Source organism: Macaca thibetana, chromosome 15 (assembly GCF_024542745.1).
Source record: "Macaca thibetana thibetana isolate TM-01 chromosome 15, ASM2454274v1, whole genome shotgun sequence".
Lineage (NCBI taxonomy): Eukaryota > Metazoa > Chordata > Mammalia > Primates > Cercopithecidae > Macaca > Macaca thibetana.
Genome location: NC_065592.1, coordinates 61,473,314 through 61,496,476, shown reverse-complemented (window position 1 = coordinate 61,496,476; position 23,163 = coordinate 61,473,314). Strand labels below are relative to the sequence as shown.

Sequence of the window (23,163 nt, the reverse complement as noted above, 5' to 3'; positions counted from 1 at the left end):
CTTGGCCTCCCAAAGTGTTGGGGTTACAGACGTGAGCCACCATGCCCAGCCCAATCTTTTGAAGGTTTTTTGTTATAGAGAGAAGGTCTCACTATATTGCCCAGGCTGGTCTGGAACTCCTGGGCTCAAGTGATCCTCCCACCTTGGCCTCCCAAAGTGCTGAGATCACAAGTGTGAGCCACTGCCTCCAGATTGCTTCTACAATTTACTCCCTTAATTAATACTTCTTTTTTTTTTTTTTTTTGAGATGGAGTCTCACTCTGCCACCCAGACCAGAGCGCAGTGGCATGATCTTGGCTCACTGCAACCTCTGCTTCCTGGGTTCAAGCGATTCTTCTGCCTCAGCCTCCTGAGTAGGCTGGGATTACAGGCCTGTGCCACTACAACTCGGCTAATTTTTTTTTCTTTTTTTTGTATTTTTAGTAGAAACGGGGTTTCACCATGTTGGCCAGGCTGGAAACTCCTGACCTCAAGTGATCCACCCACCTTGGCCTCCCAAAGTGCTGGGATTATAGGCAACTAATACTTAATGTTGCTTTGTGCCAGGCACTGCTCTAAGCTTTTCATAAATGTTAACTGTTTAATCTTCATAGCAAACCTAACACTATTCCTGTTTTACTGATGAAAAAAAATGAGGCATAGAGAAATTAAGTAACTTGCTCAAGGTCACACAGTAAGTGGCAGAGTCAGATTAGAAACCAGAGTCTGAGCCCTTACCCATCATGCTATGCTTCCTCCCAGTTGACCTGCTTTTAGTCACATGCCCACCACTAGGCTAAGGGAAAGCAAAAACCTTGACCACTATACCCACTGAGACCTTCAAAATAAGCATGAATGAATCATGGGAGACCAAAAGACAACAAATGTTCACTATACCAGAGGGAAAAAAAATCATGAAGTCAAGATTATACAGCCCAATTTTTATTGTAAGTATTTCAGCAATTAAACTTTAAATAATTATATTAAATGATATATGACACAGAACTAGGATCTCTTACAAAAGTTTAGATGAGAGTGTCATTGCAATTAAGACCAATATAGCCAAAAAACTAGATTAACACTCTTCAAAGTCACGGGAATAAAAACAGGAAGTTTAATGTAATGCAAATTGCATATTCAACCTAAAGGGGTATTTTATTGTTGTTAGTTATTCAACATTTTGCCCTGAGAGGACAGGGTCATTAGCATGTGAATGATTTGATCCGTTCTCCTCTTCCAAAGCTATAATATCTGGAATCTCATCCGTCTCAGATGTCAAGTCTATGGTGGTGAAATCAAGTACCTGTAAAAGAAGAATCTTGGATATTGAAACAAACACTGATGAAGCAGAGTTGTCAGGTCCATCTGAGCTCATGGAGACTTTAGTGCATGTAGGTGAGCCTTGCTTTGTCCATAGCTGTGTTTTTGAAAAGATGTTTGTGGTCTTATTCATGCAATTCCCTCATACTATAAAAGCACTAAGGAAAACTTTTAAAAAGGAAACTAACTAGTGGTGGAGGCTAGTCAATGAAGGCTTTTTTAAAAATACCAGATATATAGCATTTCTTGTTATTTCTCGTTATTCTCGTTATTCAACTATTAATCTATTACTTTCTTAAAATCCATAATACTTTTCCATAAGCAAGTGTCTAGGGAAATGTCTAGCAACTGAGGAAACAAAAGTTCTTTTTATGGTTGAAACAGCCATCACAAAACCCCACCTCTTCCCTACACAGGAAAGCCTTTAGGGACAAAAAACTCTATCAAATTTTATTTTATGTACAATTTTGATAAGCTAGGTAATGTTTCTTAGCAAACAACAGATTAAAACAAGAAAATTAAGGCCGGCCGTAGTGGTTCACGCCTGTAATCCCAGCACTTTGGGAGGCCGAGGTGGGCGGATCATGAGGTCAGGAGATCAAGACCATTCTGGCTAACACAGTGGAACGCTGTCTCTACGAAAAATACAAAAAATTAGCTGGGCGTGGTGGCATGCACCTGTAGTCCCAGCTACTCAGGAGGCTGAGGCAGGAGAATCACTTGAACCTGGGAGCAGTGAGCCAAGATCGTGCCATTGCACTCCAGCCTGGGCGACAGAGTGAGACTCTCTCAAAAAAAAAAAAAAAAGAAAAGAAAAGAAAAATTAACAACATATAACATATTACTAAAGGCTAGAATCTTGATAGTGGAGGGAAAAAACACAGCTGATTACCTAACAGGAAAAAGAGCTAACAGCAACTAAAATCCCTCAAAAAAACTGGGCGTGGTGGCTCACGCCTGTAATCCCAACACTTTGGCAGGTGGATCAGGAGGTCAGGAGTTCAAGACCAGCCTGGCCAAAATGGTGAAACCCTGTCTCTACTAAAAATACAAAAATTAGTCGGGTATAGTGGCAGATGCCTGTAATCCCAGCTTCTCGGGAGGCTGAGGCAGGAAAATCACTTGAACCCAGGAGGCAGAGGTTGCAGTGAGCCAAGATTGCACCACTGCACTCTAGCCTGGGTGACAGAGCAAGACTCTGTCTCTGAAAAAAAAAAAAAAAAAAATCCCTCAAAAAATAAAGGAAAGAGGGAAATTGGGGAGTCATTGTGGGGCTTGTTTTGTTTTGTTTTGTTTTAAACGGAGTTTCACTCTGTCCCCCAGGTTGGAGTGCAGTGGCGTGATCTCAGCTGACTGAAACCTCAGCCTCCCAGGTTCAAACCGATTCTCCTGCCTCAGTTTCCCGAGTAACTGGGATTACAAGCGTGTGCTGCGACCATGCCCAGCTAATTCTTGTGTGTGTATATATATATATATATTTTTTTTTTTTTTTGAGACGGAGTCTTGCTCTGTTGCCCAGGCTGGACTGCAGTGGCCGGATCTCAGCTCACTGCAAGCTCCGCCTCCCGGGTTTATGCCATTCTCCTGCCTCAGCCTCCCGAGTAGCTGGGACTACAGGCGCCCGCCACCTCGCCCGGCTAGATTTTTGTATTTTTTAGTAGAGACGGGGTTTCACCGTGTTAGCCAGGATGGTCTCGATCTCCTGACCTCGTGATCCGCCCGTCTCGGCCTCCCAAAGTGCTAGGATTACAGGCTTGAGCCACCGCGCCCGGCCCAATTCTTATATTTTTTAGTAGAGATGGGGTTTCACCATATTGGCCAGGCTGGTCTCGAACTCCTGACCTCAAGTGATCCACCCTTCTTGGCTTCCCAAAATGCTGGGATTGCAGGCGTGAGCCACCGCACCTGGCCTGGAGTTATTGTTTAATGGGTACAGAATTTGTGCTTAAGATGAATATAACAGCGATGGTTGTATAACATTGTGAATGTGCTTAATGCTACAGAATTATACATTTAAAAATTGAAAAAATGGAAAATTTGACACTGGATTTCGGTTTTGTTTGTTTTGAGATGGAGTCTCATTGTCACCCAGGCTGGAGTGCAGTGGGGCAAACTCGGTTCACTACAACCTCCACCTCCCAGGTTCAAGTGATTCTCCTGCCTCAGCCACCCAAGTACCTGGTATTACAGGTGTGTGCCACCACACCCGGCTAATTTTTGTATTTTCAGTAGAGATGGGATTTCACCATGTTGGCAAGGCTGGTCTTGAACTCCGGACCTCAGGTGCTTCATTCACCTTGGCTTCCCAAAGTGCTGGGATTACAGGCATGAGCTCCTGTGCCCCACCAGCTCTACTATCTTTTATATGACACTCTCAAATGGCACTTTCATAAAATCCATACCAGCTAAAAACCTAGAAAGCATATTCTGTATCAAGACTCCCTTGTGAGATTCAAAACCTTTCATTATATTATATTTCATATCATATCTCTAATCTGCAGGCCCAGTTTAAGCAAGTAAAACCTGAGAAGAATCCCAGGCAATTCTCTCTACCTCCCATTGCAAACATTTTCCTTTTGACTGCCTGCCTATCGCTTCACTTAGTCATCTTACTGACAATCTTAACAATTTTTTTTTTTTTTGAGATGGAGTCTCGCTGTCACCCAGGCTGGAGTGCAGTGGTGCCATCTTGGCTCACTGCAACCTTCGCCTCCCAGGTTCAAGCAATTCTCATGCCTCAGTAGCTTGAATTACAGGAGCAAGCCACAATGCCCAGCTAATTTTTGTATCTTTCGTAAAGACGAGGTTTCACCTTGTTGGCCAGGCTGCCCTTGAACTCCTGGCCTCAAGTGATTGGCTGACTCGGCCTCCCAAAGTGCTAGGATTACAGGCATGAGCCACCGCACCTGGGCAATCTTAACAATTAAAGATGTACTGTGTTAATCAGCAGTTTCATCTGTCAAACTCAACGAAGTGCTCCCTCTCACCACCAATTGAGAGTATAATTTCCTGATTCAGTCTTTTCCTTCCGAGCATTCTATTCCTGACTCTCAGCTTAGGATGGTTAGTTAGAGGTCCTTAACCCTCACCAGTCCTAAAAATATGACCTGGGTCTAGCCCAGTGAGGGTCAAATTAATACACTTTTTTTTTTCAGGAGTTGATAATTTCTAAAACTAAAGTTTTATAAGTTCAGTTCTAAAGTTCATTTTGGGGTGGAAGGAGCAGGGTAGCATCAGAATCTCAAAAGGTAACCAAGAAAGATACCATAAAACAAGTCTTTGGCTTAAGTTGACCTTGAGCCCTGTATCTTATGTAAACCAAATTTTAGTTTTTTCCTTTTCATTTCATTAGTTGTTTCTTTCCTGCAGCCTTAAACTCCTGGGCTCAAGCAATCTTCCTGTCCCAGCTACCTGAGAAACTGAGACTATAGGTACATACTACTAGGCCCAGTTTCATTAGTTCTTTAATACCTATAAACTGCCTTTTCAAAGTGGATATATTTTCCTAACCATGAGCTGGTATTATATACTCACACCTGAACTGCCAAGTTAAAGATACTACATGTCACTGTCCCACAGATGATGTCCCCATGCTTCTAGTGCAAATTAAAAAAACACATCCCCATCCTCAACACTCACTTCCATCTGTTGAGGCAACATTAACTTAATAGATGAGAAAACTAAGGCTCAGTGATTAATGGCCAATGCATCATGTTCCTTTGCATTTTTGCATAGGACAAACTAGAAAGACTATGTTATTATTACAGGCAAAGGAAAAAATGTTCTTGAACCCTCCCTGAGGCACATCATGCCAGGTTTCATGCAGTCATATGTTTACGAACCTGCCATGGTTACATACTGTGTCAGCCTTAGTATTTTCCCTCAAAAGAACTGTTTTCTGGAGGAAAACAAGTCTGTAAAACCAAAATTTTCTGCCAGGTTATGCAACAATGAAGCTGCAAGATGTGAGAACACAGACCAGGTTCAGTAGCTCATGCCTGGAATCCCAGCACTTTGGCAGGCCAAGGTGAGTGGATCATTTGAGCTCAAGAGTATGAGACCAGCCTGGGCAACATGGTGAAACCCCACCTTTACAAAAATACAAAAATTAGCCAGGTGTGATTGTGCATGCCTATGGTCCCAGATACTCAGGACACTGAGGAAGGAGAATCGATTAAGCCTGGGAGGCGAAGGTTGCAGTGAGCCAATCTCACTATAGCACTATTGCCTGAGCAATAGAGCAAGAGCCCATCTAAAAAAAAAAAAAATTCCAGAACACCACAAATCCTGAGACATGTTGACAAATGAATGAAATACATATAGACACAAACTTGAAACACAAAGACAGACAGCAAAACCATGACCAATGTGCACAGCTCACGGCAAAAAGCAAGGGCTGCTGGTGCTCTTCTAGAAGCTAAGAATGGTCTACATTTTATCCTGCCCCTGCTCAGGAAGAAGAGCTTTGAGACCGCTCTTCTTTTCATAAGCTATTCAAGTAAGCACTACAATTCTTTTTTTTTTTTTCTAATTTGTACTAACTTAAGTAACACACTGTAACTCTTATTAATAGGGAAACACAAAGGTGTATATTCAAGATAAGAAAGCATGTGTAGTCAGGCGTGGTGGCTCACGCCTGTAATCCCAGCATTTTGGGAGGCCAAGGCGGGTGGATTACCTGAGGTCAGGAGTTTGAGACCAGCCTGTCCAACATGGTGAAACCCCATCTCTATTAAAAAGACAAAAAATAGCCAGGAGTGGTGGCACACGCCTGTATTTGGGAGGCTGAGGGCAGAAGAATAGCTTGAACCTGGGAGGCGGAGGTTGCAGTGAGCTGAGACCACACCGTTGCACTCCAGCCTGGGCAACAGAGCAAGATTCTGAATCAAAAAAAAAAAAAAAATTAAGAGCCAGAGGCCTAGAAAATGCCAGTCACTGGGAACAGGGAGGCAAGTGAGTGAATAGGCTCTATCCTGGAAACCCATACATCACAAAAGTTCATCCTTCCCAGAAACCAGAAGCTCCTTATCTGCAAAACAAATCCTAGGGACTTCCTACCTACCCTCCAACTCAACTCACCTGTTTATTAATTTCTAGAGTTACACTGAGGAGAAAAAATTTGTAACTTGATAAAAAGCTTTTTTTTTTTTTTTTTGAGACAGGGTCTCACTGTTGCCCAGGCAGGAGTGCAGTGGCAAGATTTCAGCTCACTGAAACCTCCACCTGCCTGGTTCAGGGGATTCTTGTGCCTCAGCCCCCGAGTAGCTGACATTACAAGTGCATACAGCCATGCCCGGCTAATTTTTGTGGGTTTTTTTGTTTTTTTGTTTTTTTGTTTTGAGATGGAGTCTCACCCTGTCGCCGGACAGGGTGGAGTGCAATGGCGCAATCTCGGCTCACTGTAACCTCCACTTCCCAGGTTCAAAAGATTCTCCTGGCCGGGCGTGGTGGCTCAAGCCTGTAATCCCAGCACTTTGGGAGGCCGAGACGGGCGGATCACGAGGTCAGGAGATCGAGACCATCCTGGCTAACACAGTGAAACCCCGTCTCTACTAAAAATACAAAAAATTAGCCGGGCGAGGTGGCGGGCGCCTGTAGTCCCAGCTACTCGGGAGGCTGAGGCAGGAGAATGGCGTGAACCCGGGAGGTGGAGCTTGCAGTGAGCTGAGATCGCGCCACTACACTCCAGCCTGGGCGACGGAGCGAGACTCTGTCTTAAAAAAAAAAAAAAAAAAAAAAAAAAAAAAGATTCTCCTGCCTCAGCCTCCCGAGGAGCTGGGATTACAGGTGCACGTCACCATGGCCAGCTAATTTTTGTATTTTTAGTAGAGATGAGGTTTACCATGTTGGCCAGGCTGGCCACTGTTGGCCACTCCTAACCTCGTGATCTGCCCACGTTGGCCTCCCAACATGCTGGGATTACAGGCGTGAGCCACCACGCCCGGCCTAATTTTTGTGTTTTTAGTAGAGACTGGGTTTCACCCTGTTGGCTAGGCTGGTCTCAAACTCCTGATCTCAAGGGATCCATCCATCTCGGCCTCCCAAAGTGCTGGGATTACAGGCATGAGCCACCGTGCCTGGTCCATAAAAAAGTTTAATAGACTCATTCATACCAAAGGAGCATGTAAAGTTATGTGCTGCTTCCTCGTTTTCATGGAGATAAAGGGGTGAACCAGGATAGAAAGAGACGAATTTGAGTTAGACTTCAGTTCTGCTGAGGGCAGCCCTGCTTACCTTTTAGCAGGGACAGCCAGAAGGACAGCCAGAAGCATGTCTGTCGCCCGGGCTCTATTTCACAAGCTCCGCCCCCCGGGTTTTGTTCTTTTTTTTTTTTGAGACAGTCTCACTCTGTTGCTCAGGTTGGAGTGCAATGGCAAGATCTTGGCTCACTGCAGCCTCCACCTCCCAGACGCAGGGGATTCTCCTTCCCCAGCCTCCCAAGTAGCTGGGATTATAGGCACACACCACCAGGCCAGGCTAATTTTTGTATTTTTTGTAGAGACAGAGTTTCACGTTGTTGGTCAGGCTGGTGTTAAACCCCTAACCTCAGGTGATCTGCCTGTCTCGGCCTCCCAAAGTGCTGGGATTACAGGTGTGAGCCACAGTGCCGGGCCTATTTCACAAGTTCTGAGACTCACTTTTAAAAACTAGTTTGACATATTGCATATGCATGATAAGGAGATTCAGGATAGTTCCTAAATAACCAATGTTGAATGGACTAGAAGTCTGGATACTATAGGCAGGAGGTAAGAAGAACCTTTGTTGGCCGGGCGCAGTGGCTCACGCCTGTCTCAAAAAAAAAAAAAAAAAAAAAAAAAAAGAACCTTTGTCTACAGGGGGCTTAAAGTCTTTTTACTTCTAATTAGTCTCACATGGTCTTCTATATGTACCTCCCCAACAACAACTGAGGTTAGTGACTTTCTCCCAAAATAACAACACAGTAAGTAAAGTCCAGCTGAGGCTGGACACTGAAGAATCTCTCTCTTTAGGACTCACACTTTAACTGGTTCCCTGGCAAGAAATGCCCAGTGACTTTACATGACACTGATTTAAATAATCACTTGCTTCCTTTCAGCTCTGATTCCTTTTCAGTAAGGTAGTCAGACATGATTAGGACATTTTACTGGTTTAAAAACAGGCCAGGCGCGGTGGCTCAAGCCTGTAATCCCAGCACTTTGGGAGGCCGAGGCGGGCGGATCACGAGGTCAGGAGATCGTGGACCATCCTGGCTAACATGGTGAAACCCCGTCTCTACTAAAAAATACAAAAAACTAGCCGGGCGAGGTGGCGGGCGCCTGTAGTCCCAGCTACTCAGGAGGCTGAGGCAGGAGAATGGCGTAAACCCGGGAGGCGGAGCTTGCAGTGAGCCGAGATCCGGCCACCGCACACCAGCCTGGGCAACAGAGCGAGACTCCGTCTCAAAAACAAACAAACAAACAAACCCACTCACAGGGGTCCAGTAAGTTGGCAAACAAAGAGGGCCAACTGTCACCTAGTAAAATTTGAGTATGCACATCAGCTTTTAGTTTTTTTTTAATCTGTTATCAAGCATCCCATTTTTAACATTAGCCTTCCAATGTTCTCACTCTGCCAAATTCCCCAACAGGCCAACCGAAATTCATGTATGTATAATAACTCTGTCATGCAGGTTAAGCAGCTCTACGAAAGCAACACACAAAGCATATGGAACAAACAGCATGTAACTTGTCTATCCTGCAGTGAATTTTATTGAATTCAAACGTAGTATTATTCCTATTTGAGAAATAAAAAGCTAAAATCAAGTTTTACAAGTAATCATCATGAGATAAACCAGTGAAGAAGACTTTTCAGATCATACCAGAGCTGACACCAGTTTCTACCCCAGCCCACATGAAGATGTTTTTATTCAATACAAACAGGAACAGAGGCAACACAATGGCCACAGAATGAGAACGTAAGTGCACTTAAATTTTTTCTGAGTTCTGGCTATAGGCTCTGACAAGCCTAGCATTCTTTTCTTACCAGGTGAACAGAATCATCTGCTAATGCCAGAAACTTTAAAGCTCTTAATTCAGCTAGAAACAACTATAATTGAGGGCCTTTTTACTAGCTTCTTGCTTCCCAATTTAGGGTTGCCTAGCAAGTTAATTTCAACATAACAGGTCATCTGCCTGGCCACATCATGCACTAGTGACAGGGGCAGGTTTAATGAGTTTTGTGCTCAGATCGCTGGGTCTCCTGGCTGCTCTTGTCCATCTCTGCACCTTGGTCCTGAGCATTCTGAGACTCAGTCAGCTGAGGATAAAAGGGACCTACCAGCCAGTTGAGGGGCGTGTTGTTAACAAGATAATCCATCACATCATCTAAAGATTCCTTCATTTTCTGCAGCTGCCCCTTGCTAGAAGCGAGGAGGCTGTCAGACACTTCCTTAAAGGAGGCAGCACTGTGGAACACTGAGTAGATGTCGCCTGCCATCACCCCCATGTGCTTGGCCTGATCTTGGATGTTCTGCGGTACACCTTGGATGTTGGACAGCAGGTTGTGGCACGTGGTCTGGAGCTGCTGAGTCAGGTTGCGGGCAATTTCAAGAGTACGTGACTCAATGTGCTAAAAATAAAACTTAAAATTAGCAGTGGATCCAGTAGTGCTATGTTAAGTTAGTTCAATGACAGTAAGCTGGTTATGTGTCCACCACATATATGGATTCTTCGGCTTTTAAAAATCCTCATTACAATGCCGAGTGCAGCAGTATTATTCACATTTCATAGATGTGGATATAAGCTTAGAGTTTAAGTAGATGGCTTCAGTTAACAACTGGAAAACAGCTGGGTAGGGATTTGAACTAGTGCCTGAGTCTCCAAAGTTCATCATCTTAAACTGAAGAAACATATTAGGTAGGGGAGACCCAAAAGAATGGAAATGTACTTCATTCTAGTAATGTAATATATATATTCCCTCCTCAAATAAGATGACAAGACATGCTCCTTGCAGGAGATGGAGACCATCCTGGCCAAAATGGTGAAACACTGTTTACTGACTTCAGAGCTTTTGGGAAGCAAAGAACCACTTTCTAGGACATTTCCTAGAATATCCTAGAGGATATTTCTTTCTATTTTTGTTTTTTTTTTTTTCTTTTTTTCTTTTTGAGACAGGGTCTCAGTCTGTCTCCCAGGCTGGAAGGCAGTGGCACAATCATGGCTCACTGCAGCCCTGACCTCTTGGCTTAGGTGATCCACCCACCTCAGCCTCCCAAGCAACTAGGACTACAGGTGCACACCACCACGCCCTGCTAATTTTTGCATTTTTTGTAGAGATGGGGGTTTCACAGTTGCCCAGGCTGGTCCTGAATTCCTGGGCTCAAGTGATCTGCCTGCCTTGGCCTCCCAAAGTGCTGAGATTACAGGTGTGAGCCATTGCACCCAGCCAAGATGCTATGTCTTCTCTCCAGAACCTTAGTCACCTTATTGCCCTTTCACTTAGTTTATTCACCCATTAGTTCTCAGTTTACCATTCATCTCTTCCAGGAAGCAATGTGACTCACCTACCCCTACTCCAAGGCTGCCTGAGATAGTCTTCCCATATATTTTCTTTTGTTTTTTGAGACAGAGTCTTGCTCTGTTGCCCAGGCTGGAGGGCAGTGGTGTGATCTCGGCTCACTGCAACGTCTGACTCCTGGGTTCAAGCGATTATCCTGCCTCAGCCGCCCGAGTAGCTGGGACTACAGGCACGTGCCACCATGCCTGGCTCATTTTTTGTATTTTTAGTAGAGACAGGGTTTCACCATGTTGGCCAGGATGGTCTCGATTTCCTGACCTCATGATCTGCCCACCTCGGCCTCCCAAAGCGTTGGGATTACAGGCGTGAGCCACCACGCGCGGCCAATAGTGCCTGTATTGATGCTGTTAAAAAACAACCGGACTTGGCTACTCTGAGCGTACTGCCTATGGGATAGCCCTCTTCTGCAAGGAGCATTGGGAAAAAAAAAAAAAAGGCACAATAGGACAGCATGGCTGGCTGTATCCCCTGTTATTCTGTACCCATTATGAGGGCAAGGCCTATGTTTCTCATTTAGTTGTATCTCACTTGGGGCATATGTATACTCATAGGTTGTTAGATAAAATTATTCCCTGCCTAGTTTTGCTTTTCTGCCACATAACTAGCCACCTATGCACATGGTATCGTTCAACCTTTTGATACAGAAGAGTATTCTAAGACATAGTATGGAAGAATTGAAATGAAAAGTCTGACAAGAACTTCTTCAGAAATCAGCGAATGACTGTCCCAGTCATCTTACCTCAGCACAGTGGGACTCATCAGTATCATCGTATCCAATGCTCCTTTTCCACTCCACCCATGAGAGGTAGAGCTTATCCTGAGCATCCTGAATTTTCTGATTGGCACTATGCACATTCTTCCTGGCAAATTCAATCTAGACACATTGAAACAAGACAAAGGAACACGCAAGTCAGATATTCATGTTAGCCCATTTGCAGATGTATGATGTAAATCAGGCAATATAAAAACTAAGAATTGGCCGGGCGCGGTGGCTCAAGCCTGTAATCCCAGCACTTTGGGAGGCCGAGGCGGGCGGATCACGAGGTCAGGAGATCGAGACCATCCTGACTAACACGGTGAAACCCTGTCTCTACTTAAAAAAAAATACAAAAAACTAGCCAGGCGAGGTGGCAGGCGCCTGTAGTCCCAGCTACTCGGGGGGCTGAGGCAGGAGAATGGCATAAACCCGGGAGGCGGAGCTTGCAGTAAGCTGAGATCTGGCCACTGCGCTCCAGCCTGGGCGATAGAGTGAGACTCCGTCTCAAAAAAAAAAAAAAAAAAAAAAAAACTAAGAATTTCCTGGAGTTGAATGAGATCTATTCCTGCTATCATTGTTATTTATTATCAGTATGTGTAAATTAACCAAGCAGTAATAGCTCTTTACTGCCTCTAACTGTTAAATCACTGACTCCAAATTTACCTCCAGTTTAGCACAGGTAAAGTAACGAAAAAAAAAATTTTTTTTTTTTTTTTTGAAAGAGTCTCACTCCATCACCCAGACTATAGTGCAGTGGCGTGATCACAGCTCCCTGAACCTCCGTCTCCTGGGTTCAAGCAATTGTCCTGCCTCAGCCTCCTGAGTAGCTGGGATTACAGGCATATGCCACCATGCCCACCTAATTTTTGTATTTTTAGTAGAGATAGGGTTTCACCATGTTGGCCAGGCTGGTCTCGAACTCCTGACCTCAAGTGATCTGCCTACCTTGCCCTCCTAAAGTGCTGGGATTATAGGCATGAGCCACCACGCCCAGCCAGCAACTAAAATTTAATGTGCACATGAGTAAAGGATGTTAGAATTACAAAACAGAAAGGAATTTGACCTTCCTCTTCCCTGTTGCCAACCACCTATTTCCCCTTCAAGGAAGAAATGGTTTTCTTATGGCAGTACAGAATGGTACATACTGTTCTCTAACTTGGCAACCTTTAATGGCTACAGTAGTCTATTGTGATATATCAATTTAATTAGTCCTGTTAGTGGATGTCCATTGTTATAGTCTCTTGCAACTTTAAACAAATAAACACATCCGAAAGATAAAAAGTAAAACTGCTCGAAGAGTGGGTATGTTTGTAACTTTCCTAAAACTGTCTCTTGAATCAGTCCCTTAGAGCAAGAGCTGTATAAGTGTGGTTCTTTTTCTACACCGTTGCCAACAGCCACATTTCCTGTGTGGCAGGACAAGAGAGATGTTGGTACTTGACCCCTCAGAGCGAGATTAGCATTACTTCATATATTTCAGCTATTTATACTTCCTTTTTCTGTGAGCTGTCTTCATATTCTTTGTCCAGTTTTCTATTGGGTTGTTCAAGTAACAGTGAAATTCTTGGATTTTGTGATTACATTAATTCTTGGTCCTAGAGATAAATGAACCCACTTCAGATACCTTAAAATAAAGTTTTACTCACCAGGTGAACAGTAGAATGGAGCTGAGAAATGGTCTCTTGGCTTTTTTGCTTAGCTTCTTTAACCCTGCTGAGAGCCTGCTGGTAGGCACGGGAGCGAAGCTTGGTAGATAGGGATCCCAGTCTAACATAATAACTTGGCTTCTGAACGACATCAAATCCTTCAACTTTTTTTGCTTCTTTTTCTGAAGTTAGAAATAAGAGATAAAAAAACTTAAGGGATCACAGCGACAACTGATATGGCCTGGACTCTAACCTGGGTCTTGACTTTCTTACTTCTACCCAATCACTTAGCAATCATGTAGTCATTTTTCCAAGACTGCTCATGTCTGCTGCTGGACTTGACTACCCTGAACATATTACTGTATCTGCTACACACTGCATGCATCTACACGTATTTTCCACTAGAGTAAACTGCCTTTTTTTTTTGGAAACAGCGTCTTGCTCTGTTGCCCAGCCTGGAGTACAGTGGCGCAATCTTGGCTCACTGCAGCCTCAACCTCCCAGGCTCAACTGATCCTCTCACCTCAGCCTCCCGAGTAGCTGGGAATATAGGAACAAGCCACCATGCCCAGCTAATTTTTGTGTTTTTTAGGGTTTCTTCATGTTGCCCAGGCTAATCTCAAATTCCTGAACTCAAGTGATCTGCCTGTCTCAGCCTCCCAAAGTGCTGGGATTATAGGCATGCACCATTGTGCCCAGCCTACAGTGAACTTGAGCGGCATGATACCTGGCACACATTACCTAATGATGATTCTTTGTAATGAGGATTTTATAAAGCAATCCATTTACAGAAAATATTTTTCAAGGCCAATTTTTGCTAAAGTTTGAAAACTTACTATGTACAATTCAATGTGAACTTTATGATTGCTTTAGGAAGGAAAATCTATAAAGGCAAAAAGATTAGTGGTTGCTCACATCTGTAATCCCAACACTTTGGGAAGTCAAGGCAGGTGGATCATTTGAACCCAGGAGTTCGAGATCAGCCTGTGTAACATAGTGAGATTCCATCTCTATAAAATTAAATTAAATTAAAAAGGATTGACTGCAAACAGGCATGAGGATCTTTTGGGGTAGCAGAAGTATTCTAAAACTGTATTGCGGTGATGCTTGCACAACTGTGTAAATTTAGACTAAAGATAGGAGTGTATGTCAATGAAGCTGTTTAAAAAAGATTTAATATAAAACAGTATTTGAAGATAAAATTCCAGTTACCTAGTTCTTCCTCAGTGAGAGGGAGGTACTGTTCTACCAACAGCTCTGATTTGGTGAGTGCATTTTCTACGCCACTGTTCACGAGCTGCATCATCCGACTCCCCAATACTGTGTTAATGCTGCCACTGACCACAGACTTGGTCTTCTCCACACTGCCAGTCACTGCCCCTTTGGTCTTGTCCATCACCCCTGTGATCGTGCTGGCCACAGAATCCTTGGCCCCAGTCACGGTAGTCGTCACAGCATCTTTTGCCCCAGTCACAGCACCTTTGGCATTGGCAACAATCTATAAGTTGAAAAGCAGATCCCTTGGCTGGTGAGAAACATGAGCACAAGGACATACTCAAGGTCTTAGCTAAGGCAGCACAGGTGAAGAGTTAAAGGAATCTAGTCCTCTCATTCTAGCTTTAGGTCTTGGGCAAGTCACTAAGAGTTGATGAGCCTGAATTTCCCTATCAAGTGTATCTGCCCTACCTGCCAATCCTTGGGAATTGCTGGAGGAGCAAATGAAGTAAACAGATATGAAATCTGTCTGTTTGCCAAGGCTGCAGTGAGCCGTGATTGTGCCACTGCACTCAGCCTGGGTGACAGAGCAAGACCCTGTCTCAAAAAAAAAAAAAAAAAAAAAAAAAGAAGAAGAAAAAAAGAAAGAAGAGAAAAGAAAAGGTAAGTTATATAGCTTATTTCAAAGTCACATAATTTCAGAAAGGAAACTGAAGATCAAACTAAACCTGGCCCTCAGGGTGTTATTAGTATGCAGTTATTATACATGGCCAGCATGGTGGCTCACGCCGGTAATCCCAGCACTTTGGAAAGCTGAGGCAGTTGGATCACCTGAGGTCAGGAGTTCAAGACCAGCCTGACCAACATGGTGAAACCCTGTCTTTACTAAATACAAAAAATTAGTCGGGCGTGGTGGCACATGCCTGTAACCCCAGCTACTTGGGAGACTGAGGCAGAAGAATCGCTTGAACCCATGAGGTGGAGGTTGCAGTGAGCCAAAATTGCACCATTGCACTACAGCCTGGGCAACAAGAGTGAAACTCCATCTCAAAAACAAACAAACAATAAAAAAAAAATAGCTGGGTGTAGCGGGGCGTGCCTGTGAACCCAGCTACTAGGGATGCTGAAGCAGGACAATTGCTTGAAGCCAGGAGGAAGAGGCTGCAGTGAGCCAAACTTGTGTTGGTAACACAAGTCACCAACATTTAAAGAAAATATTCAAAATGGAAAATAGCTCTCACCATTAGCATAGTCTCAAGCAATGTAAGTGAAAAATTTAAAAGATTTGCACAAGCATTCTAAAGGCTATACACTAAACTTATCTATAGTTGTGAACCACATAACATTTTGGTCAGCGATGGACCACATATTCGATGATAGTCCCAAAAGATTATAATGGACTGCCCTATAACAGGTATACCTTTTTTTTTTTCACTGTACCTTTTCTACGTTTAGATACACAAATACTTATCATTGTGTTATAGTAGTCAATGTAGTCATGCTGTGCAGGTTTGTAGCCTAGAAGCAAGCAACAGGCTATATACCATACAGCCTAGGTATATAGCAGGTTATACCATGAGTCCCTAACCCCCGGGCCATGGACCATTACCAGTCCATTACCAGTCAGAGGCGGTATTAGATTCTCATAGGAGACCTAACCCTAACCCTGTGAACTGTGCATGCGCATGCGTGCAGTGTCTGCTCCTTATGAGAATCTAATGATAAATATAGTACACTTGAATCATCCCAAAAACACCACCCGCCCCCTGCCGATCCATGGAAAAACTGTCTTCCACGGAACCAGTTCCTGGTGCCAAAAAGCTTGGGGACCACTGGGCTCTACCATTTAGGTTAGTGTGAGTATACTCTGTGATGTTTACACAATGGTAAAATCACCTAATGATGCATTTCTCAAAACATATTCCCATCACTAACTGACAGATAACTGCATTTAGATTATGAAAAGACACAGAGCTATATTTTTCCCTAACTGGTATCCTTTTGTGCCATTCTGTATTCTTAATTTGAAACAAAATTTTAGGACATTATCTGAATCAAAGGATCACCAGGACAGATGAGCCTATCATTTTTGTCAACACTGGCTAGCTATCCCATGTGGATGGTAGTTCCTGGCAGCATTGTACAAGCCAGGTGAGAAAAGTTTATATATATATCAACTCTGCATTTATTTAATACCACAAGAGTATCAGTTACTCTGCATTTATTTAATACCACAAGAGAATCAGTTACTTGAGACAGCAATTTCATCTACAGGAGCAAAGACACAAATTGATAGACACCACACTAAAAGTTTTCTAATCCAAAGGAGGTTAGTTCTTCTCTGCTTCATAGATACAACTTGACAACAGTTCAGGAAGTAAGGAAGCGGCTATTATTTTTCAAACACACATCCAGATCCTGGTTGGGAAAACAAGTTAAGTATTTGCCTATTTGTGGTATGTACAGCTTGTGCTAACAGATAGAACATGAAAACATGTGAAGTGTCAAGCCTCAGCACTTTTGTCCCAAGCTCACCTGAGTTGATGGCTGATTCAGAATAGGCAGTCTCTCCTCAATCCTGTCTAGCCCCTTACAGGCATAGATATTGGCAACTGCAACTAGAATCACAAATGGGAAAATGTTAATGTAGTACTGTAGGTGTAGAATGAACACACATTACCATACCTTATACTTTTAGCCTTATTTAAAAAATGGTAAGAATGGGCCAGGAGCAGTGGCTCACACCTGTAATACCAGCACTTTGGGAGGCTGAGGCGGGCGGATCACAAGGTCAAGAGATCGAGACCATCCTGGCCAATGTGGTGAAACCCCGTCTCCACTAAAAATACAAAAATTAGCTGGGCGTGGTGGCGTGCGCCTGTAGTCCCAGCTACTCGGGAGGCTGAGGCAAGAGAATTGCTTGAACCCGGGAGGCAGAGGTTCCAGTGAGCCGAGATCGTGCCATTGCACTCCAGCCTGGGTGACAAAGCGAGACTCCATCTCAAAAAAAAAAAAAAAGGCAAGAATGTTAATCTTATACAACAGAATGCATTGCCTGGTTTCTCTAGCTCTGACAGAAAGAGGCCTGGCAAGTTGCTGGCAACTCTCTTCTACAGAAAAGGAAATATGGGGGTATGAGGGAGGAGCAGGCAGAGGCAGTGACAGGACAAACAGGAAGCTGGCTCTGAAGCTTCTTCCTCATCAACTGGCCCCTAATGTTAATGCCAAGAGTATCCAGGCTTTCCCTGAACTCTCATTCAGAGAATAAGGTATCTGGAAACTCTCTTAAAGTTGGTATTCCCGAGCCAGTTTAATCCCTACCTACACTTACTTCAGCACATGTCAGTGTATTTGGGGTTCTCACTAGGAAAGAGTATGCTAAGACCACCCTGGATCTCCCTAACAAGGGAGATTTTAGTGTGAGCTTCCCACTAAGAATACCAAGCCAAGTACAAGCACCAAATTCATTTAGGAAGTAGCAGAGTTGGAATGGCTGGTCTCTAAAGGCTCCTTATAATCCTACAAGTCCCTGGCTTAACCATTTGAAAGAATGATTTAAATCTTTATGCAAAAGCAGTTCACGATGTGGAGACACTGGAGCCTCCATACAGTGCTGGTGGGAATGTAAAATGGTACAGCTGATTTGGAAACAGTCTGGCAGCTCCTCAAAAGCTTAAATACTTATTATATAACTCAGCAATTCCACTCCTAGGTATATGCCAAAAAAACCTGAAAACATATGTCCACACAAAAACTTGTACACAAATGTTCCTAGAAGCATTATACATAATCTCCAAAAGTAGAATGAACCCAAACATCCATCAGTTGAAGAATGAATAAAATATTGTCTGTCTAGACAGTGAATTACTATTCCACAATAAAAAGAGATGAAGTACTGATATGATGTGACAAGATAGATTAACTCTGAAAACATTATGCTCAATGAAAAAAGCCAATCACAAAGATGAAGGGGTGGCCTGCCCCTCCACACCTGTGGGCGTTTCTCGTCAGGTGGAACAAGAGACTTGAGAAAAGAAAGAGACACAGAAACATAGAGACATAGAGAAAGGAAAGTGGGCCCAGGGGACCGGAGCTCAGCATACAGAGGACCCACACCAGCACCGGTCTCTGAGTTCCCTCAGTATTTATTGATAATTATCTTTACCATCTCAGAGAGGGGGAAGTGGCAGGACAATAGGGTCACAGCAGGAAGAAGGTCAGCAGAAAGACATGAATAAAGATCTCTGTGACCTGAGTAAGTTTAAGGAAAAGTGCTGTGCTTTGATGTGCATATATGCAAACATCTCCATAAACATTTTCAGTGCATAAAGAGCAGCATTGCCTGCTAGCACGTCTCACCTCCAGCCCTAAGGTGGATTTTTCTCCTATCTCTTTTCTCCTATCTCAGTAAATAGAACATATAATTGGGTTTCATTCCATTGCCTAGGGATGGGCAGGAGACAGATGCCTTTCTCTACCTCAACTGCCAAGAGGCCTTCTTTCCTCTTGTACTAGTCCTCCTCAGCACAGACCCTTTACGGGTGTCGGGGCTGGGGGACGATCAGGTCTTTCCCATCCCATGAGGCCATATTTCAGACTATCACATGGGGAGAAACCTTGGACAATAACTAGCTTTCCTAGGCAGAGGTCCCTGTGTGTAGTGTTTGTGTCCCTGGGGACTTGACATTAAGAGAATGGTGATGACTTTTAACAAACATACTGCCTTTGGGCACTTGTTTAACAAAGCACATCCTGCGCAGCCCCAAATCCACTAAACCTTGAGTCACCACAGCACATGTCTCTGCAAGGACAGGGTTGGGGGTAGGGTTACAGATTAACAGCATCTCAATGGCAGAAGAATTTTTTTTTCTTTCTTTTTTTTTTTTTGAGACGGAGTCTCGCTCTGTCGCCCAGGCTGGAGTGCAGTGGCGCGATCTCGGCTCACTGCAAGCTCCGCCTCCCGGGTTTACGCCATTCTCCTGCCTCAGCCTCCCGAGTAGCTGGGACTACAGGCGCCTGCCACCACGCCCAGCTAATTTTTTTTGTATTTTAGTAGAGACGGGGTTTCACCATGTTAGCCAGGATGGAAGAATTTTTCTTAGTACAGAACAAAAATGGAGTCTCTTATGTCTACTTCTTTCTATATAGACACAGTAACAGTCTGATCTCTCTTTCTTTTCCCCACAAAAAAGCCCACACATTTTATGATTTCATTTATAAGAAATATCCAGCATAGGCAAATCTATAAAGACAAAGTAGATTAGTAGCTGCCTCAGGGCGGTTGGAAGGAAATGGGGAGTGACTATTAAGTATGACAGTATGAGATTTCTCATGGAGTATGAGATTTCTATTTTTTATTTTGGTAAAATATACATAACAAACTTCACCATTTCAACCATTTTTAACCGTGCAATTCAGTGGCATTAAGTCCATTTACAACATTATACAACCATCACCACTATCCATTTCTAAAACTCATTCACAGCAGGGCATGGTGGCTCACACCTGTAGTCCCAGCACTTTGGGAGGCCGAGCCGGGCAGATCACCTGAGGTCAGGAGTTCCAGACCAGCCTGGCCAACATGGCGAAACTCTATCTCTACTAAAAATACAAAATTAACTGGGCATGGTGGTGTATGCCTGTAATCCCAACTACTTGGGGAGCTGAGGCAGAAGAATCGCCTGAGTCCTGGAGGCAGAAACTGCAATAAGCAGTCTCAAATTCCAGGCATCAAGCGATCCTCCCATCTAGGCCGCCCAAAGTGCTAGGATTACAGGTGTAAGCCACCATACCCGTCCTCTGGGGGATTTTTAATTAAAGGATCATAAACATCTGCCAATGCTATGAAACAGGCCTTCTATGGACAGGCACGGTGGCTCATGCCTGTAATCCCAGCACTTTGGGAGGCCAAGGTAGGTGAATCACAAAGTCAGGAGTTAAGCCTGGCCAATATTGTGAAACCACGTCTCTACTAAAAATACAAAAATTAGCTGGGTGTGGTGGCAGAAGCCTGTAGTCCCAACTACTCAGGAGGCTGAGGCAGGAGAATCGCTTGAACCCAGCAGGCAGAGGTTGCGGTGAGCTGAGATCGCGCCACTGTGCTACAGCCTGGGCAATAGACCGAGACTCCATCTCAAAAAAAAAAAAAAAGAAAAGAAAAAGAAACGGGCCTTTTATGGTAATGAGGGTCACCTGAAAGTTTCTAGGTAAAGGCAGAGTATACCCCAGGAAAGGCTAAGGAGTTCTGGATGTTACTGCTGTGAGCTCAGGGGCTCACCACTGACCAGTCCCTTGACTGCATCTTGAAAAATCAGAACTCACTTTGCGGCTCTAGCTTCTGGATGATGGGCAGAGCACTGGTCATGGCCACGGAGGTGATGGTCTTCACGCCCTTCTCTGCCATCTCACACACAGACTTCAGGTAGGGATATTGGTCCTTTGTACTGAGATAGGCTGAGGACATGAGGTCATACGTGGAGCTCACCAAGGGCAGGTTGATCACCCGAGTCACCACACTCTGCAATCAAAGTAGGGAGGGTGTGCTTATTAATGTCTCAAAACACAAGAGGAGAGAAAGTAGGCAAAGGCTACTAGAAATTCATACCGGTTGTGGATCAACTGCAACGGATGCCATTTTTCTTCCTGGAGAAAGAAATCTGCGGAAAAGAGACTTATTTCAGAACACTGGGATGACTCTCCCAAATTCATTCCCCAACCCAGGCAAATGCTGATTTCAAGTAGAGAAAAATTCAGGGTGAGTTCCCTGTAGTCTTCTGTACTTCTTTCCTCTCTCCAGCTCTCAGAGTCCTCCTCCTGAAGGACCCACACCCACACAACCCCACTCCCTTCTTTGAGGCAAGGTTTCAGAGCTTATGTGTGAACTTGCAATACTCAGGAGGGAGAAGCAAAGTTGTTGACAAACTTGTTTTGTTTCTCTGTCAAGATAGAGAGATGCCTTTTGAAGGGCAGTATCTGTTGACAAAAATGCTAGCCAAGTTAAAACCCAGGTTCAGACTAAGAGATTTCAGGCAGAAGACATCTTGGTCAGCCGGGATTCTTGTGGGGATCAAGTGGGAACGCTTTGCAGGGACGTAATAAAACTTCCTTGTGAAAGGACGGAAGCTAGCCGGGCGCGGTGGCTCAAGCCTGTAATCCCAGCACTTTGGGAGGCCGAGACGGGCGGATCACGAGGCCAGGAGATCGAGACCATCCTGGCTAACACGGTGAAACCCCGTCTCTACTAAAAAATACAAAAAACTAGCCGGGCGCGGTGGCAGGCGCCTGTAGTCCCAACTACTCGGGAGGCTGAGGCCGGAGAATGGCGTGAACCCGGGAGGCGGAGCTTGCAGTGAGCTGAGATCCGGCCACTGCACTCCAGCCTGGGCGGCAGAGCGAGACTCCGTCTCAAAAAAAAAAAAAAAAAGAAAGGACGGAAGCTAGTTTAGGGGAGACTACGCAGAAAGAGAAGCACTTCACGACGCCTTTAAACGTCATCTTAGCATCCCCAAAGCCCATCCCCACACAAAGCCGACTGCGGCAGGAGCTGGGAGGGAAAGAACCTGCTTGCTGTCGTCCGTGCCTGAGCCGGCCAGCTCACCCTCCCTTCGCCAAGAACGGAGCCGCCACTACTCTGAAGGCGGAAGACGCGCCAGTGTCGGTATCCCACTCCCATTGTGTATTCATAAAATGTGTACCCATAAAATGCGGTTTTCGGGCTGGGAGCAGTGGCTCACGCCTGTAATCCCAGCATTTTGGGAGGCCAAGGCAGGTGGACTGCTTGAGGTCAGGAGTTCAAGACCAGGCTAACCAACGTGGTGAAACCCCGTCTCTACTAAAAATACAAAAATGAGCCAGGCGTGGTGGCGGGCGCCTGTAATACCAGCTGCTCTGGAGGCTGAGGCAGAAGAATCGCTTGAACCCGGGAGGCGGAGTCATTGCACTCCAGCCTGGGCGACAGAGGGAGACTCCGTCAAAAAAAAAAAAAAATGCGGTTTTCTAACGCGTTTCCCTTTCGATAATGTCCCTTCGACAAATGTTAATTGTTTCCCCACAACCGCCCAGGCAGGCCAAGGGACACTTGATAGCAATCGCCCTAAATCTGTTGGCAGGAAAGAAGCCTCAACTCACAAAGGCAAGGGTCGAAAGCGCGGGTTCAGGAGACCGCCCCTACCCGGTCAGGATCTGGAAACCGCGAGGGGAGCGGAGAGTCTCGGACCACCACCCCCGCGTCCCGTCCACCTTAGAGCCCCGTGGGGAGCAAGCAGCGGCCCCGAGGCCTCGGGGAGCCCCCCACCCCAACTGGGCGCCGCTGGGGACCTCGGGCCGGCTCGCTGGGGCGCCGAGTGGGCGCGCACTCACCGACGGACTGCAGCGAAAGGCAGGGAGCAGGCGCGTCCCGAAGGCGACTCCGGCTGCTACCACCCGGTCAAAGCGTGGGGCCCGCGGGCGCCCGGGCTATAAACCCCGCCTCGCCGCCCCTCCCCGAGCCTCCGCAGCACGTGACCCGCGGCAGCACGCCCTGTCCTACCCCGAGTGTCACCCTAGGGCACGTCCCGGCGCCCTCCCCCAATGCCTGCCCTCCTAGAGGGGTGGGAGCCCGGTCGGGGTGAGAGGGTGTGTTGCCTGGGTGAGGGGCCCCGCCGCGGGGAGAAGAGCCTGTCGGGAGCGGGGCGGGGGGAGGCCCAGCCTGGGGAGGCTGGGATTTGGAGGTAG

General features: G+C 45.2%; 1 protein-coding gene across 3 annotated transcripts; it reads right to left on the bottom strand.

The window, feature by feature from the left end:
• Positions 1-905: 905 nt before the first annotated feature.
• Positions 906-23,013, bottom strand: PLIN2 (perilipin 2). 3 transcript variants are annotated; one of them, XM_050761336.1, is made up of 9 exons: positions 22,810-23,013; positions 21,056-21,107; positions 20,773-20,968; positions 16,987-17,069; positions 14,449-14,734; positions 13,237-13,418; positions 11,573-11,707; positions 9,595-9,885; positions 906-1,282 (listed from the first exon to the last, which is right to left on the bottom strand). In XM_050761336.1, exons 2-9 carry the CDS (start codon positions 21,083-21,085, stop codon positions 1,148-1,150), a joined length of 1,338 nt encoding a protein of 445 aa, XP_050617293.1. In that variant the 5' UTR covers positions 21,086-21,107; positions 22,810-23,013; the 3' UTR covers positions 906-1,147. The 3 variants fall into 3 exon arrangements, with proteins under 3 accessions (XP_050617293.1, XP_050617295.1, XP_050617294.1); XM_050761338.1 differs by having other exon boundaries at positions 20,773-21,107; positions 22,810-22,996; XM_050761337.1 differs by lacking the exon at positions 906-1,282 and having other exon boundaries at positions 9,000-9,885; positions 22,810-22,912.
• Between the last annotated feature and the right edge of the window lie 150 nt (positions 23,014-23,163).